At 37.8% G+C, this 16,635-nt stretch overlaps 2 protein-coding genes and 2 non-coding genes across 4 annotated transcripts; 1 reads left to right on the top strand and 3 right to left on the bottom strand.

Annotated features, from left to right (window-relative positions):
• Positions 1 to 485: 485 nt before the first annotated feature.
• Positions 486 to 1,677, bottom strand: LOC132254525 (uncharacterized LOC116803646). The gene has a single exon (XM_059740367.1). The coding sequence runs from the start codon at positions 1,663 to 1,665 to the stop codon at positions 496 to 498; it is 1,170 nt and encodes a 389-aa protein (XP_059596350.1). The 5' UTR covers positions 1,666 to 1,677; the 3' UTR covers positions 486 to 495.
• A 10,924-nt stretch (positions 1,678 to 12,601) lies between these two features.
• LOC132254524 (protein TIC 214-like) lies at positions 12,602 to 14,467 on the bottom strand. The gene has a single exon (XM_059740366.1). The coding sequence runs from the start codon at positions 14,449 to 14,451 to the stop codon at positions 12,604 to 12,606; it is 1,848 nt and encodes a 615-aa protein (XP_059596349.1). The 5' UTR covers positions 14,452 to 14,467; the 3' UTR covers positions 12,602 to 12,603.
• Positions 14,468 to 14,772: 305 nt separating this feature from the next.
• TRNAN-GUU (transfer RNA asparagine (anticodon GUU)) lies at positions 14,773 to 14,844 on the top strand. Its single transcript has one exon. It is a non-coding gene; the product is annotated as a tRNA-Asn (tRNA).
• A 1,215-nt stretch (positions 14,845 to 16,059) lies between these two features.
• Positions 16,060 to 16,131, bottom strand: TRNAE-UUC (transfer RNA glutamic acid (anticodon UUC)). Its single transcript has one exon. It is a non-coding gene; the product is annotated as a tRNA-Glu (tRNA).
• Between the last annotated feature and the right edge of the window lie 504 nt (positions 16,132 to 16,635).

Below are 16,635 nucleotides of genomic sequence, written 5' to 3'. Positions count from 1 at the left end.
ACCTGGGCGGTGACTAACCCAGGCATTTGAACTTGACTCCCGCTTAAACGAGAAAAAAAAAGCCCTATGCTACAGACTCGGGACAGAAAGATTCGTATTGAATGAATGCACTGTTACTTCCTTTCGAGATCTTTTAATGAATGGTCGGAGATGCAGCCGGTCAGGAGAAGGGGGCCCACGTGCAGCTTTTGGCGCACCCCTATCACGTAAGGGGAGGATAGGAAGAACGAATAGAAAGATAGTAGGTAGAGCGATTGGTAGAGAGATAGTGGGTAGATGGATAGTAGGTAGAAGGATTAGACTTGACTTACCTCCATAGTGACTTCAGATTATACTGACCTTTGACTTACCTAATCACAATGAAGAAGCAGCTACGGATAGACAAAGAGCTTACTTATAGGGGAGGGGAGGGGACTGAAGCACTCGACTATCAAAGCCTACGTAGAAAACAGAAGTGCGCTCAGCAAGAAAACGGCTGCGCGTTAGCGCTTTTGTTCAATTATAAATAAAGAACCACCTTTGATGGAGATTTGTAGCATCATTCAAGTAAATACAGATTGAGATCGTAGAAACATGAGCTTGTGATATAGCTACACCTAATTTCGGACCGGTTAATGCAAGAACTATAAAAAAAGGACCAGGATCCCCTATGAAATATAAAAGATCATTCATACATAGCATAGTCCAAGCGAACCCACTTAAAATCTTTACTGAACTATGACCGGCCATCATATTAGCAAATAAACGTATTCCTGAGCTTAATGCGCGAAAACAATGAGGGATTAGCTCAAGGAGTACTAAAAAAGGTGCTAACGGCAGTGGGACTCCTGCGGGTAATGAGAAGCTTAAAAAATGAAGCCCATTTCTTTGAAATCCCACTATAGTAATGCCAATAAAAATAGAAAATGAGAGACCAAGAGTAATGAGAAAATGACTTGTAACTGTGAAGCTATAAGGTATCATACCCTGGGGATTACGAAATAACGAAAAAGTAAAAGTGACCGAGATGCGAGGGAAAAACTTTTGTTTAACATTTCCGGAAAGACCACCAATTTGTTCGTTTACCGGGTTCGGCACGAAATCATGAATAAACTCTACCAAGGATTGCCAAGCATTTGGTACTAGGTTTCCTCCTCCGTTTTTAGTAACAAAATGAACCAGAAGTAGGACCAAACTGAGAGTTAGCAGCATAAACAAAGATGGATTTGTGAATGAGAAATACAAGTTTCCTATATTCATAGGAATCAATGGGAGAATGGAAAATTGCTCAAGGGGGCTGTGGGTTCTCGCGCCCCACAAATCATCCATTATGTCGAGCGCTTCTTGATAATATTGACTATGAAGCCCATAGATATTCACATTTTCCCAGATTCCCTTTAGTGTGGGTATATCATTGGTCTTGTTGTTGTTATGGACTTGATTCATCACGTACGGAATTGTATAGCCTTCAGGCAAGTGTTGAAGTCCCTTCTCTTTGAGTAGAAATTCGAATCTATCAGAGAGTTGTCCCCTGAGAGTCTCGACACCAATCTCAGAAATCTTTTCGCGGTAATTAGTTTGATCTAAATCAGGAATCCATGCGGCTCGGATAAAAATCAAAGTACTGATAGATTTGCACAGTCCCAAGCTACTTACGTAGGTGCCTATTTCTGTCGGCGACATCATAAAAAAGAAATTATTGTAGTTCCGCTTCTCGTTCTAAAAAGAGAGACTTGTCGGAAATAGTCGGTTGGGTTGGTCCGACCAAGAAAGGCATGGGAGTCTTTGGGCATTGCTTGAGCTAAGTCAAGCTTGGGCTGAGTTAAGTAAAGACTGGCTACCTAGTGATTTACAACCACCCCCACTGCACACTTTTTATATCTCTGTCTCCCGGCTGCATGCTATCGGAGAGAGCAATGGGAGGTTCAGTCAAAAGCATTTACCGCGCACTTCAATCCAAAGAAGCAAGACGAATCTCTCTTTCTTTCTATACGCAATTTCGATAAGAGTTTAGCCAGCTCGTCTCTGCCTTGAGGCCAATAACCAGTGACTCTTTTGTTAACCACATGTAGAATATCTTGTGTAGTCGGGTAGGCTAACTAGAATCTATCTTTCCTTTACTTTAGTGTGTACCCGATTTATATGTTAAGCTCCCCTTTTTTTTCTCTCCTTTGCTTTTGCTCCTCTTTAAAGTAAAGCTGCTTCTTAGAGTTGGCTTTTGCAATTGCAATCTGTCTCTGGCTCCTCGCTTTGAACTCAAATAAGACCTTCTTTTGGTCGAGTGACTTCGTTCCAGGTCTTCCTATTCCCTTCGCTTCCCCAGCCGCTGCCTCTAAGGCCCAAGTACTTTTTTTGTTTGATCAAATGATTGATTTAGATTTAGAATTCCTCTTTACCAAGGGAAGAGAGTGTGGATCGGGTGTCCTCTTGGATGTTCAAAACCATCATCTTGGACTTCCAGCATTTGCTTCAGACAAAAAGTTTGGGACTCAAAGTTTGCCCTCATGAGGCAGGGAAAAACTTAAAAATGTGTCTTTTACGTAACTTGGATAGCTGAGTGGTCAATCCTGCACCAATCGTTGATGAGTTGTCTCGCTCGAAAGCTATGACCTGCCCCTCGAACTCGATATCCATTCTGCCTGATGGTTCACTCCTCCGAAAGGCTATTGAAACAAGTCCTGATCCGAGACTTCTCTTAAGGGAAAACCTGAAAAAAGGATTTCGAGCAGGGTCCTCTGCTGGCGTATTCTTTCTTTTTCTTTATTATGGCGCTTCCAAGTTGATGTTTTTTTTTAGCACGCGTGCCTCCGTCCCAAAAAAAGATGTATATTCCGGACATTCTGTCGTGGGTGCTACTAGAAAGAATTGTTATTCGACCGATTGATTTGCATTTTTTTATGTAACAAAGAGGTGGATCAAAGGCCTCGTCTCTGTACCCTGCCGTAGAGGATGGGCCTTCAAGCGTACAAAATTCTTGTTAAGAAAGATTGGATTAAGCTTAGTCGCTGCTCACGCACGGAGCTCGCCCTCTATTCGACGAGGAGTATCGGGAATCACGATGCAAGTTATGCGACTCCTACCGCCGCTGCCATAGACCAAGGTTTGAACAAGTCCAGTGGTGAACCTACAGGATGCCCGCGAGGGTCTCGACCGTTCTCAAACGAACTTCTAAGAATGACCGCTAAACATAAAAGATTTTCTATCATATAGAAACATGTATGAACCAGAGCTAGGGGCCTTTTCCTCAAGGAGTGTTCAAGAAAGACCAAAAAAAGATCGACTTTCAGTGATTCGACCCGAATGAAAGCCACATGACACTTTCGATGGCATTTAAAAAATGAGAACCTTTGTACCGTGGATGTGACGTGCGAATGAACCTGATGATGCCGTTTTATTTAAGCAATTTTGGCACTCATCACTGGTAAGGACCAGGCAGATGCTCTCCGAAATGGGTTTGTTAAGCATCAAAAGTTGAATTCTGTTTTTGCTTCTATTATTATTATTATTATATTTTGAGTTTATTTAGAGAAATGGATGGAATAAGAATGGAATGAAACAAGCAAAGAAGGCAGGATTTTTTAAGACCTAATAGGGTCATTCTTTTTGAAAGACGTAGGGGATGCAGGATAGCCTCGATGATTCTCATTTTGATTCCGAGACTCTGTTTACCCAGTCGATGGGCCCCTTTTTCCTTCCTCACCCTTTCTTTCTCTTTCTGGGACTCTCTATTTTCGCTTTCGACTAATTCTGTTCGGGAACCAGTCTTACACGCCACCTGTGGTTTCCGGGATGGTCGTTCTGCTTGGGACATGTCTGCTATGTCTCCAGCTTTATCCGGGCGAGGGCCCGAAGCAAGGCAAAAATCGAGCATCGAAGTGAGCATATAAGAAGTGCTTAAAACTCAGTAAATGGGCAACCACCTTCAACATGAATGACTTTCTGGAAGCAGGCTATGCCGCCACACCTCCCCTGTGAAAGAGGGCTACGCAGCTGATTCGGTTAATCACATGTCAGAACAACCGCTAGGGATCTATTTGTCATTACCAAGACGGAGGCTTCGGGTCACCCTTTTTCTTCTTTCTTTGCTAAGCTCTTCCATTTTTGGAGTGAACCCGAGTCTAATAAAAATTTCTTTTTTTGAAAAGGTCCATGTCTGCTTGTTCTTCTGTACGGCCATATGACAAGTCATTTGCGAACATTTCGGGAACCTTGTGTGGTCTTTTTGTTCCAAACATCGCATTCAGTATTGCTGGTTTCTTTTTAAAAGAGCTAGCTCATTAGCTATGGGGCTTGTTGAAAGCATCTACTCGAGTGTCTCGATAAACGTACCAGTCATCTCAACATTCCAAATTCCTATGTTTCTAGCCAGCAGCCTATTACGTAAACAGCTTTGTCAACGAAGACATATATATTGGAAAACTAATCCTTTGGCCAGGTTCAGTAAAGAGAAAGAAAAGGATAAACCTTTGGTGATTAGTGAAGCTAACGATCGATATAAGCTCAAACAATGGTGGTGTAGTCGCTTTCCTATGCCCTCCCCTCCTTGGAGGAAGTGTGGCAAAATTGACCGATTCCTGAGAGTCATGAACGAGCTCCTGCTGGCTGGCTAACTGGAGACAGCTTCTTATAAAAGTAAAATAAGTCGATTGAAAGAACTTATGCCCGTAATGGATAGAAATAGAATTGGCTAACTCCACTCGTGGCTCCTTTATCTTCTTAATTTAAAGAAAACCTGTTTGGTTTTTCAAGTGAGCAACTAGTTCACTACTATTGAATAGCAGGAAATTGACTGAAAAAAGAGGGAAAACTCTTTAGTCAATCCTGACCTTGTATCCCTTCTTTCTAAGTAAGGGTACCGGTTAGCAAATAGCCTGGCAGTGATTAAAGAACTTGAGGAAGGAACTTTATTCTCCGATCTCAAAAACGAGGACTCTTTTGATCTTGGCTCTTTTCTGAGTGACTCTTACTGGCTCTTAGTTTAAGACTAAAGCCCCCATCTCCTCTGTATTCCAATTGCAAAACTAAAGCTGGTCTTAAGCTAGCGTTTAGTGCCTCCTGACTAAAGGATTAAATGATTTTTGCTTTACATTATTGTAAGCACAACAAAACTATTCCCATTCCTTAAGCTCGCCAGCATACCGTCTTGTTAAATAGTTAAAAACGAGTCGTCGAGCATCTGTTTTAAAGATAAAGCGCTTTATCCACTTCTGTTTTAGGGGGCCCCACAGACAGCGAAAAAGAGGCCTTCAAACGCACAACAATTTCAAATCAAATAATGTCTATATACTACTGATGCCACCAGTAGAAAGAGAAAGAACCTCCTCGGGAAGTTGCCCGGTATCCGCACTAGTTCTCTTCTTAGTCTTTATTAAAGACACCGCTTGGCCACTCTTCACTCACGAAAGCCAAAAACATTGACATAACCCATTCCTCTAAGCATTCAAGGGCTTATGGATTCATGGCCTCAATGGGTCCAGAGTGTGAGTAAGCCAGTACACCAATACCAATGAAGTAATCCAGGAAAGTTTGACTGGGAGCAAAAAAGTAAGCCGGTTGACTTTCCTTGATTCTCGAATCCCCTGTTTGCGCCTTAACTGACACAAAGGAGGAAGGAAGCGTAGCAAGAGCAATAGCCAAAGCCAACCTTCTTTCTTTGATATTATAGCTCGTGGGGCAAAAAGTCCTTTGCTCCTATAGATTCTAGTTCTGTATACACCCCCTTGACTAACTCACAGAAAAGACAATTTAAAAGAGTACGTACATACACTTTTAAAGAAGAGCACTAACGGGACTCTAAGTTAAGAGAGGGTGAAAGTGAGCTTTACTACTTTACTCCACTACTTCCTTCCCCACCTATCACTTTGGATTAGTGGATTTAGATACCTCGTCCAATCCAGATTTTGAGTCAGTCTGTATCCATTCTCCCCTTTTACAGGCGGACCTGACTCTACTGAAGAACTTTAAATTTGCAAACTCTTTCACTTGATCTCCAGTGAATACTGAACCCTGATCGGCAGTAATAGTCTGTGGAATACCAAACCACAGAATAATGTTTTCTTTCAGGACTTTGATGACTACCTCCTGATTCACATTTTTTAAAGGGATGGCTTCCGCCCACTTGGTGAAATAATCAATCGCAACAAGTATAAATGTATGTTGCTTACTTGATGGCGGATAAATTTTGCCAATCAAGTCAACTGCCCATCCTCTGAATGGCCATGGTTTGACTAGGGGGTGTAAATAAGCAGCCGGGGCGCCTTTTGAATGGGTCCATGGATCTGGCAAGCCTTGCATCCTTTAGCGTACTGATTACAATCTTTCTCGATACTAGGCCAGTGGTAGCCATGTCTCCGGATTAACCATCTCATCTTGACTCCGGCCTGGTGAGCTCCGCAAATTCCTTCGTGGATTTCTGCCATTACAAGCATGGATTCATGTTTGCTCAGACATTTGAGGAGCAATCCATCCACACTTTTCTTGTAGAGTTGGCCATCGATCAACACATATCTTAAGGATCTAAGTTCTTTTTTTCTGTCCGTTTTCACACTAGGATTCTTAAGTCAATTTATAATAGGAGTTCTCCAATCTGACTCACTCGAGTCAACCCGCATAACTTCAAAATTGGAGTTTCCCTATCAAAGATCGAAGCCAATGAGCCTTTCTGAACCGTGATAAGTTTCTAAAATATGCCACTTAACTCCCGAGGCAACTTGAGCCATCTCGTTGGCTTCTTGGTTCAGACTCCTGGGAGTGTATTGGATAGTAAGATCCATGAATCTATTTAGCAATTCGGTAGCCAGAGCATGATACTCAGCTAAGGAATCATTTAGGCATCTATATTCCCCAGTCAATTGTTTTATGACTAACTGAGAATCACCAATGATTCTAACAGTTAGGATCTTCATTTCGATTAACATTTCCAAGCCAATAATTAGGGCTTCATATTCAGCTTAGTTGTTGGAACAAACGAAATCAAGGTAAAAATACAATTTGTTTTTCTGCCTGTAGAGGATATAAGGATTATCCCTGCACCTGCCCTCATGCCAGTCTTGGATCTGCCAAACATAAGGATCCATGCAGTGACACTAATCATATTTCTTTCTCTCATGACTTCTTCAGCCCGATTCCTCGAATTTCACTCGAAAAATAAAAACTTGCATTGAAATCACGTTTTTATTAGTAAATGCTGTTCTTTCAATTCTACTCCTAGTAGGCCACTCACTAACTTCAAGGCTTAATTAAGAGTTCTTGCTTCAGGAAATTCATTACATTAACAGTTCCTTCTGCACACATGGAGCTCTTCTATAAATAACAAATAGGGAGATCAAACTAGAAAATCCAGTCTAAAATCAGATTGGCATACACCTCTAGTACTTCACTTCCAAACATGACAGCCCCAGAAAAAAAAACACATTTTCTTACAAAAGAAATTATAGGCATAGAGACGAACTCCTTCACTATTGGAATAAACGAATTCCTTCCTTCACTCCGGGGAAAGGAGAGAGACCGATCATTATGACCGGGCCGACAGGTTTTTATCCCTTAGAAGGGAATACATTTATTATAAAGAACGAAATCAATCGCGTACTTCACCCCTACCCATTATGCGAGCTACTCCTCCTATACGAAAATAATTATGCATCATTCTCATACCGGTGGCAGCTTCGAATAGATCATAGACTAACTCTCTTTCTCTGAAAATATAGAAGAAAGGAGTCTGTGCACCAATATCTGCCATAAAAGGGCCAAGCCATAATAAATGAGAAGCTATACGACTCAACTCCAACATAATCACTCTAATATAGCTGGCTCTTTTAGGTACTTGAATATTTCCCAACTGCTCTGGTGCATTTACGGTTATTGCTTCTGTGAACATAGTAGCTAAATAATCCCAACGTGTTACATAAGGCAAATATTGTATAATTGTTCGGTTTTCTGCAATTTGATCCATCCCTCTGTGCAAATAACCTAGTATTGGTTCACAGTCAATAACATCTTTACCATCTAAAGTAACGATGAGTCGAAGAACACCGTGCATTGATGGGTGATGAGGACCCATATTGACTATCATGAGGTCTTCTCTTGTAGCTGGTACATTCATAGGTTTTCCCCTGATTCATTCTTCCATGAATTGCTGAAAACGAAAAGAAGTTCATCAAAATTCAAGATCTACTAAATCAAATAATTCAAAAGGACTCTTCAAATTAACGAATTTTTGTCTCCCGAATACCCAACTGACCAATTAATTCTTTATAATGTACTCTATTTTTCTTTGCCAAATAAGACAGCAACCGTTGACGTTTTCCCAGAATTTTCCGTAGACCTCTCTGAGATAAATAGTCTTTTCTGTGCAATTCCAAATGTGAAGTAAGTCTTCGGATCTTATTGGTGAAACTGAATACTTGAAATTCAACAGATCCCCTATTTGCTTCTTTTTGAGAAATAACTGAGATGAATAAGTTTTTTACCATAAAACGAAATCTTCTCTTCCCTCCCTTTTTTTCTTTTTTTTTTATTTGAATTTAACCCATCAGTAATATAATAATATTATAATTATAATAATAATATTATTATGCCGGTCATTTTAATCTAGTATATGCAATAATCTGAATTTCGTTATGGATACCTCTATTATCAAATAAAATGAATCAATATCAATAAAAAATCTAATTGATACGTATTAGTATCATGCATCATAATGTAATGTAAGACATCGCATGTGTGCATTTGTTTACTTTCATATACTAGATCTAGTAAGGATATATAAAAAATGTGACATCAACGAATTTTCAATCGTGGATACATATGTATCCTTATCATACTAAAACAACTACCATTATTGGTATCAAACCAATAGCGATTCATACAAGCTAAATCTTCTAATCGATAATTGGGCCAGAGAAAGAACTTTCATTTTTTGAATTTAATTAATTGATTTTTATCTCTATCAAGATGTTTGTTTTCATCCAAAAATTTATTACAGCTGTTCCCATTGCAAAATACTGGATTTCTAGCCACACCACTCCTATTCCTCAAATTGAAACAAATTATAATTCTAAATTTTCTACGACGTCTAGGTGATAAAATATTTTCAGGAACAAGCAAATCATAATGATTTTTGTCTTTATTTCCAATCATCTTTTGACATCTTGCACTGAATTTATCAAAATTCTTATTATCAACATATCTTTCTTCTCGGTATCTTTGATTAGTTTGGTACTTACTCTTATGAACCAATGAAATACCTATAGTTTGATACATAATAAATTGTCCATCATTTTTTACAGACAGACGAATTGGTTCGATAATAAATATACCTCTTTTCATTTTCATCAATTCTGTAAGAGTTAAATCTTTATGAACCGGTATTAGATCCAAACTCATTTCTCCCCTTTGAATAGCAGATATACAAATTTCTCTTGGATTTATCAGTCTAAGCAGGAGACAATATACCTTGATATTTTTGATCATTTTTTTATTTAAAGAATCATCCCATCTCAATTGAAAAAGCAAATATCTTTTTAGGAATAAATCGAGTTCTGCTTCCGTGTGATTCTTGAATTGCTTTTTCTTTGTACGTTTTTGCATGTCTGAGTCTGATCCTGCATAATCTTCTTCAATATCTTTTTCGTGGTTTGAGAGGACTGATTCAAGATTTCCTTGGTTTTGTACATCTGATCCAAGATCTACTTGTCCTGCGGATTCTTTTTCTTCTTGATTTCGATTCTCTAATTTAAAAAGTTTTTTTTTTATTTGCCAGGGGATGATATAAAAAGATTCCCTTTTTGCTTTCTATTGCTATTTCTATTTTTACTATAATTTATATTTCCATTAAAATTTAAAAGAAGTAATTTGATTGGTATAACCCAGGGTTTCATTTTATATGTATTATAAAGTAGTACAAATTCTGGGAAGAACCAAGGTTCCAGATTCAATATGGAACGATTTAGTATTTCTTCATTCATCCCCATCCAATCAAAAAGGTCTTAAAGATTGGATGGTTTGATTTCTTGATCTTGTGTGAGATAAAAAAGACCTTTCTTATCAATTATTTGATAATTATTCGACCCGGTCTTGGTATTTTTATTACTGTTGATACTGGTATTGATCCAGACCTCAATATCGACCTTCTTTCTAAAGCAAAAATGGAGAATTTTCCAATCCAAATATTTTCTATCCGGGTTTTTCTTTATATACTCTATATACATAATATCATCTTCGCCTAGGTAATTATTGATAGGGATACCTTCCAGCATATCAAAAAATTTGCGTTTATGTGTGTTGTAATTATAAGAAATATCTTGGTTATTATTTACTTGTAATGGTGATCCATAAATATATGAGTCATTCTTATCTTCATAATATATATATATTTATGATAAAAGGTCATATCTATAGTGTTTTTTAAAATTTGCTTTTTGATTCGTTAATGAGTCTGCATCATAATCATTTTGTTTGTTGTAATGAATTAATTGATCTTTTTGAGATAAATCCCATTTGCTTAAATCTTTATTTTGATTTTGAGCCACACAATGTTGATTTACTCTATTTCGCCACTTTTGTGGTACTAATCTAGACCATATAATCGGAGATAAATATTTATATTGATAATGACCTCTTAACCAGTTTTTCCATTGATTCATTCCAGAATTACGAAGTTTCTTATGTCTTAATTCGTAATGAAATATTTCGTGTGCTCCAAAACCAAAATAATATTTTCTTTCGTTCTTAAGAAAAAGAGATGTTCCGTTATATTGAAGGACAGATCTTAACTTATACAAGTTAATAACTTGGGTTTGTGATAATTTGTAAAATACATATGCTTGTGACAAGGAGGATAAGTCACAAAAAATCTGTGAACTCTTATTACTAATATTAGAAACTGACCTTTTTATAATCGAAATAAAGTGAATTTTCTTTTGATTTGGTTTACCAATTCTTTTTTGATTTCTTTCATTATTGTAAATGTATTTATCAATAATTTTTTTTGTTGATTCAATAAAAAATTGTGCATTGGTTCTGGGAATATTAATGAGACATAGAAGAATATCTATGTATATCCTTTCAATGAAAAATTTTATAAAATAATGTAATTTGCGAATTAATCGAGAATTCCTTCTTTTTAATATTTGCCAAATACTTTTTTGTGATTCTAATCTTTTAGCATTATAACTAGCTTTGTTAGGGCTAATATTTATCTCTGGAGTTAGAAAGAGTTTTTTCTTGTCTTTTATAATTTTTTCTATTTTTTTTCTGATTGTGCTTGTTCTATCAGTCAGATCTTTCACTTTTTTTTTCTGTCAGTGAATAATTTGTCCAATTCATAGATCGAATTTGAATAGACGATTTGTGAATCATCTGATTATTGATTATCGAATCCTTTTGTTTTTGAGTTTCACTAGATTCATATACTTCTCTCAATCCAAATAATAGAGTTGGATTTATTTTTAAGAGTTCTTTTATTATTTTTTTTCTATTTTATAATAGAACACTTTTGATAACCCATTTTTTTGTTTTTTTTGAGACCCTTAAAAATATAAACAATTTTGTTCGTTCTTTTAAAACTGTTAGAACTAGAAAACACTTGTTTTTAAATTTTCTAATTCTTTTTTCAAGTTCTTTCAAAATGGGTTTAAAAAAGGAAGGTCGTTTTCGGGGAGAACCAAAAGGCAGATCAGTTTCCATTCCCCAAACTGTTAAAAAACAAAATTTTTTGACTTTATCTTTCATTGAATCTTTATCAAGGGACCTTTCTTGAGGTTTGTGCCAAGGTTTCAAACAGAAAGGAAATAAGATCTTTATTTGAATACCGTCTCTTAACCAGTTTTGCGGAAATTCTGTTTCTGATAATTGAACACCATTATAGGTGCATTTAACATGCATTTCTCGATTCCAATCCTTTAAATCTTCGGACCACTCGGGAGATTGAAATAATAACATACGACCGATGTTTTTAGCTATTATCAATGAAGGTAATATAATATATTTTCGAAAAATTGATTGGGTTAATAACAAGGAACCTCTTATTACTTGAGCAAATAGGACGGTATCCCAGACTTCGGCTATTTTTATCCGTGCTTTTTCCTCTCTTTTGGCCTTCTGTCTTTTCTCCCTTGTCTTTTCCTCTGCATAATTCGCAATTTTTCATTTTTTGACCTTCCAATTTTCAAAAATGAGTTTTATCAATCCAGAAATATCAAAAGAAAAAAAGATGGGTTTGTATATTCTGTCCAAAAAAAGGGGGGAATGTACATTTGCTTGAAAGAGTTCCCGAATAACTATTTTACGTCTTTGAGCGCGCATGGAGCCTTTGATTATATCTCGACGAAAATCCGATTGTTGTGAATAACGGATCAAAGCGACTTCGTTTGTTTGCTCAGAATTCTCAATATCCTTGTTAGCGTTAGCAGTATAAGTATCGGCATTCTGTTGATTATCAGTAAAAATCACTACATGTTTGGATTTTCTTGAACGAATCTCCTGGTACACCACTAAAGTTTCTCCTTCCTCCTCATTCTTCATTAATTTGTATGACCATCGGGGGACTTTTTTACTGATTTCTTTTATTCCAATAGATTTTTTTCTAATTGTTTGATCCCCAGGATTTAAGGGTTAGTTATAACTCTATCGAAAAAAAAAATTTAAAAATTTTGCTTGATCTTCTGAATCTGAATCAACTTTTCCTTGTTCTGGAAATAACGAAAGTCTTTTCAAATTCAAATTTGATGGTGATTCTATAGTAAATTGATTGATTAAGTTAAAAAAATAACCCATTTTTGTTGATAATGATTTTCTATCAAATGTATGTTCAAATTCTCGATAATCAATAGCAAAAAGGATACCGTAAATCTTATTTATGCGAAACTTCTCTATGGAATTTTCTCTGGAAGTTTCATTTATGATTGAAGGTGAAAACATTTTTTTGATTGTTCCACGATATGGTCCGCTCAAGAAAGGATCATATATTTTAGGCAAGTATTCTTTTTTAGTTGCATCATTACACAATCTAGTTCTTTTTTCCAGTACATCCAGAGTAAGCGATCCATTGTCTAGAGCCTCGATTCTAGTTATAAACTCCTTTCTTAGTGTGTTTTCTTTTTGTTCATTGGTATAAATCCAATGATTATATAGTTCGTCATAGGAGAGTCTTTCTGTTGTGGACAAAGACATCTTTCTTTGTATCATTTCCAAAAAAATTGACAAACTGGGGGGATATGTAAAAGATATTCTTTGTTTTCCATCACTGAGGCATGTATAAAAAAAATATTGTGACATTTCATTTCTTACAGCTTTTTTAATTTGAAATCGAGCCTTTATATATCGCAATGGACGATTCCATCGTTTATAGTCGAAAAGAAGAGTCACAAGGGGTTTTTCAAACCATTTTTTGTTTTTATTATCTTCATCTTCTTTAAGTATTTCTAACTTCGAATTTTCTTGATTCCCATCCAGATAAGAAGTTTCATAAACTGGGCTATTTTTGTAGCATGTCTCTTTAAAGTGGAATTCATCCTTTGTTTTTTCCTTTCCATTTACTCGGATCTCTTCCGTTTCATCGATTTTGTCCGGATCCTCCTTTTCTTCCGAAAAAAGGGAAGGAGAAGGATCTTCTTCGGTGGATCTCTCTTGTTCCTGTTTAGTTCCCTTCGTTTCGGAAGTTCTTTCTATTTCTACATCTGTTTCTTCCTCACTTTCCCCTATTTCTTCCGTTTCTAAGGTTTCTTTCATTTTCTTAGTAAGAATGGGTGACGGTATTCTGCCTAAATAGTAGACACAGGTAATAAATAAGAGAATACTAAAGATTCGAGCCATAGAATTTCTTAATTCTGACACAAGGTACTTATTAGATCGAATAAGTACATTAGATCTAATAGAAGGATTTTGCCGTATCCAGACTAATACCAATCCAACCCATTTCATGAATAAAATGTGACCAATTAACCAACCAACAAAACTACTTGTTACAAATAACATCTTGTTGTTGCATCGAAACATATAAATGTTGACTAATCTGGCTAACATTGAACTTGGTAAAATGAAATGGTTTAATAATTGAAAAATGAGATTATTCAGGAATACACATTGAATGCTGAGATTACGCATTGAATTTCTGGTAGTAGATCCATAATCAAAAAAGTGTTTGTGATTGTTCCAGAAGAAATGAAACAAAAGATACGGTAGAGCTAGGACAGTTATTGTATGAGGTCTACCCAATGCTAGATGCAGAGGCGCATAATAGATCGATATGAACATCATGAGCTGTCCCGTAATAAAACCAGTTATTGCTGATACCTTCTTCTCGGTTCCTTCTTCTCCTTCTTCCATAACCTGAGCTCGGAGAAGGAAGAGATAAGAGGGCCCTATGGAGAATGTGGTCAGAAATCCATAATAGAGTCCGACCACAACGACCGAATTGATTATCTTCATGCATAAGGATACTAGATTACCTAGTAGAAAAGATTTTAAAATCATCACAAACCTTCCTTTTTCTTTTCTTTTCTATTGCAATTTCTGGATTATTATATGATGATTTTTGAACTTTCCATATATAGAAATAGATAGACTAGAAACGACATCTCTTATGTCAATGACACCAAAGGGATATTAAATGAATGGAATTGGGATATGGATGGAATATAATTCAATAGAGCCACTTTGAGGTTCCCTATGAAATGAGGCATGGAACGGAGCCACTACGAAGAAGTTCCGGGAGTTACGAAGGAAGCTTCGAGCTCATATTGATCATGGGTTGAGAACGGGAATTGAACTCTATGAGATCTAATCTCCCGTTGTTCCTCAGTAGCTCAGTGGTAGAGCGGTTGGCTGTTAACTGACTGGTCGTAGGTTCGAATCCTACTTGGGGAGATTTTATAGTTATCGCTTTTCTGACCTTTTTTAGTGCCCCTGTCCTTCTCCTTAGTTTCTAAACTAGCAGAATCGTGGGACATCAAAAGTGGGAAGTTGATTGTTGGTTTTTTTTCCTCACACTTAAATGCCGCCAGCTCTGCCTTCCTACTTAAGGCATCCGCGACCTGGTTGGTCCGTCCAAGCTTATACTCTAGCACCATATCAATCAAACTTGGCAAGTTTTTATTGCTTGCCCTATTTTGGCGTGAGTTTCCTCTGGGTCAGGAAGTCACTCGTCGCCACATTATCCGTCTTGACCACGAATCGTGGCCCGCCTCCACGTTCTCAAGTAGTGCACTATTGCTGTCATCTCCTTCTCTTGGACCGTGCCTCTCGGTCTCATTGAGCTTTCGGCTCTCATATGCTACTAGGTTACCTTATTGTACTAGCATACCGCTTATGGCATAGTCTGACGCATCCGTGTGTACTTCAAATGGCTTAGTGTGATCTGGCAACTGCAATACGGGGTCATCAATCACTGCCTGCTTTAGGTCCTCAAAAGCTCTTTGACACTCTTCCGATCAGTGCAGTGCCATGATCGGTCCGTACGTCCTTCTTTCTTTAGGAGATTTTTGAGTTGAGCAGCCCTCTTCGAGTAACTTACGATGAATCTTCGGTAATAGTTCACGAGCCCTAAAAACGATCTTAGCTCACTCACCTTGGTAGGTGCTTGCCACTCCTCGATGGCTCTGATGCCCATCCAATGCCCTAGGAATAGGATCTCCGTCTGTCCAAAGGAGCATTTTTCTTTCTTTACATAGAGGTGATTCTTCCTTAATACCTTAAAAACGGTCCGGAGGTGGCTAACGTGGTCGTTTAACGAATGGCTATAGCCCACGATCAAAGTATACCACCAGTCGTCTAAGTACGGGTGGAATAGCTCATTGTGGAGGGTGCAGAACGTGGCAGGGGCATTGGTGAGTCCAAAAGGCATAACCAAATCAAACGCCCCTTTATTAGTAAGGTTGCTTGCTTGTCACACAGGTCGTCTTTGGCTCGTCTCCTTCTGTGATACGCACCTGGTAGTAGCCCGACCGTAGATCCAACTTTGATAAGTATATCGTCTTGCTTGCTTGCTGGGAGAGAGGAAGCTTCCGGACCACCTTTTCCAGCCAGATAGTGAGCGATCACTCAGCAATGAACACTAACTGAAAGCGGCCGGGAATGAGTACCTATCTCTTACGGGAATCGAACCCGTGTCTTCGACATGAAAAGACGATGTCCTAACCACTGGACGAAAGGGACCAAAAAGCCTGATCTTCCACCACCCTAAGCTCCGAGAATAGAAGTGGTTCGTTTTGTTTCTATACGCAATTCAAGATTTCGTTTGTGTTCATGTTGGCGATTTCTGATGTGAATTCGGCGGGTCGTCCCCCCTTCCTACGGGTTCCCCCACCGACCCAGTGACACACCAACCACGCCCCTTCCCTTTCTCCGATCATAAAGCCCCCTGATCCCTTTCTTAGTCTTTCATCCCCCCTGAATAAGTAACCGTTCTTTCTAATTCAAAAAAGAAAATAGGAAGAAAAACCCGTTTGAAGTGGTGAAGGCCTATGCTATAGTAAGAAAGAAAGTACGTTAAGGTTACGAAGTCACTTAGTCGAACTATAAAGAAAGGGAGGCTAAGGTTACGAAGTAAGGTCAACTGGTTAAGGAAAGCTCAGGTTATGAAAGAACTTAGCCGTTAATTAATTAATTAATTAATTAAGTAGTAGTGAGGCGTCGGTACGGAGTTGCGTCAGCTGTGGA

This window comes from Vitis vinifera, chromosome 10 (assembly GCF_030704535.1).
Source record: "Vitis vinifera cultivar Pinot Noir 40024 chromosome 10, ASM3070453v1".
Taxonomy (NCBI): domain Eukaryota; kingdom Viridiplantae; phylum Streptophyta; class Magnoliopsida; order Vitales; family Vitaceae; genus Vitis; species Vitis vinifera.
The sequence above is the reverse complement of the archived record's forward strand: the minus strand, read 5'-3'. Positions and strand labels throughout refer to the sequence as shown.

Excerpts from the sequence above, each read along its gene's own strand:
- LOC132254525 (XM_059740367.1), bottom strand. The coding sequence starts at position 1,665 with ATGATGTCGCCGACAGAAATAGGCACCTACGTAAGTAGCTTGGGACTG.
- LOC132254524 (XM_059740366.1), bottom strand. The coding sequence starts at position 14,451 with ATGATTTTAAAATCTTTTCTACTAGGTAATCTAGTATCCTTATGCATG.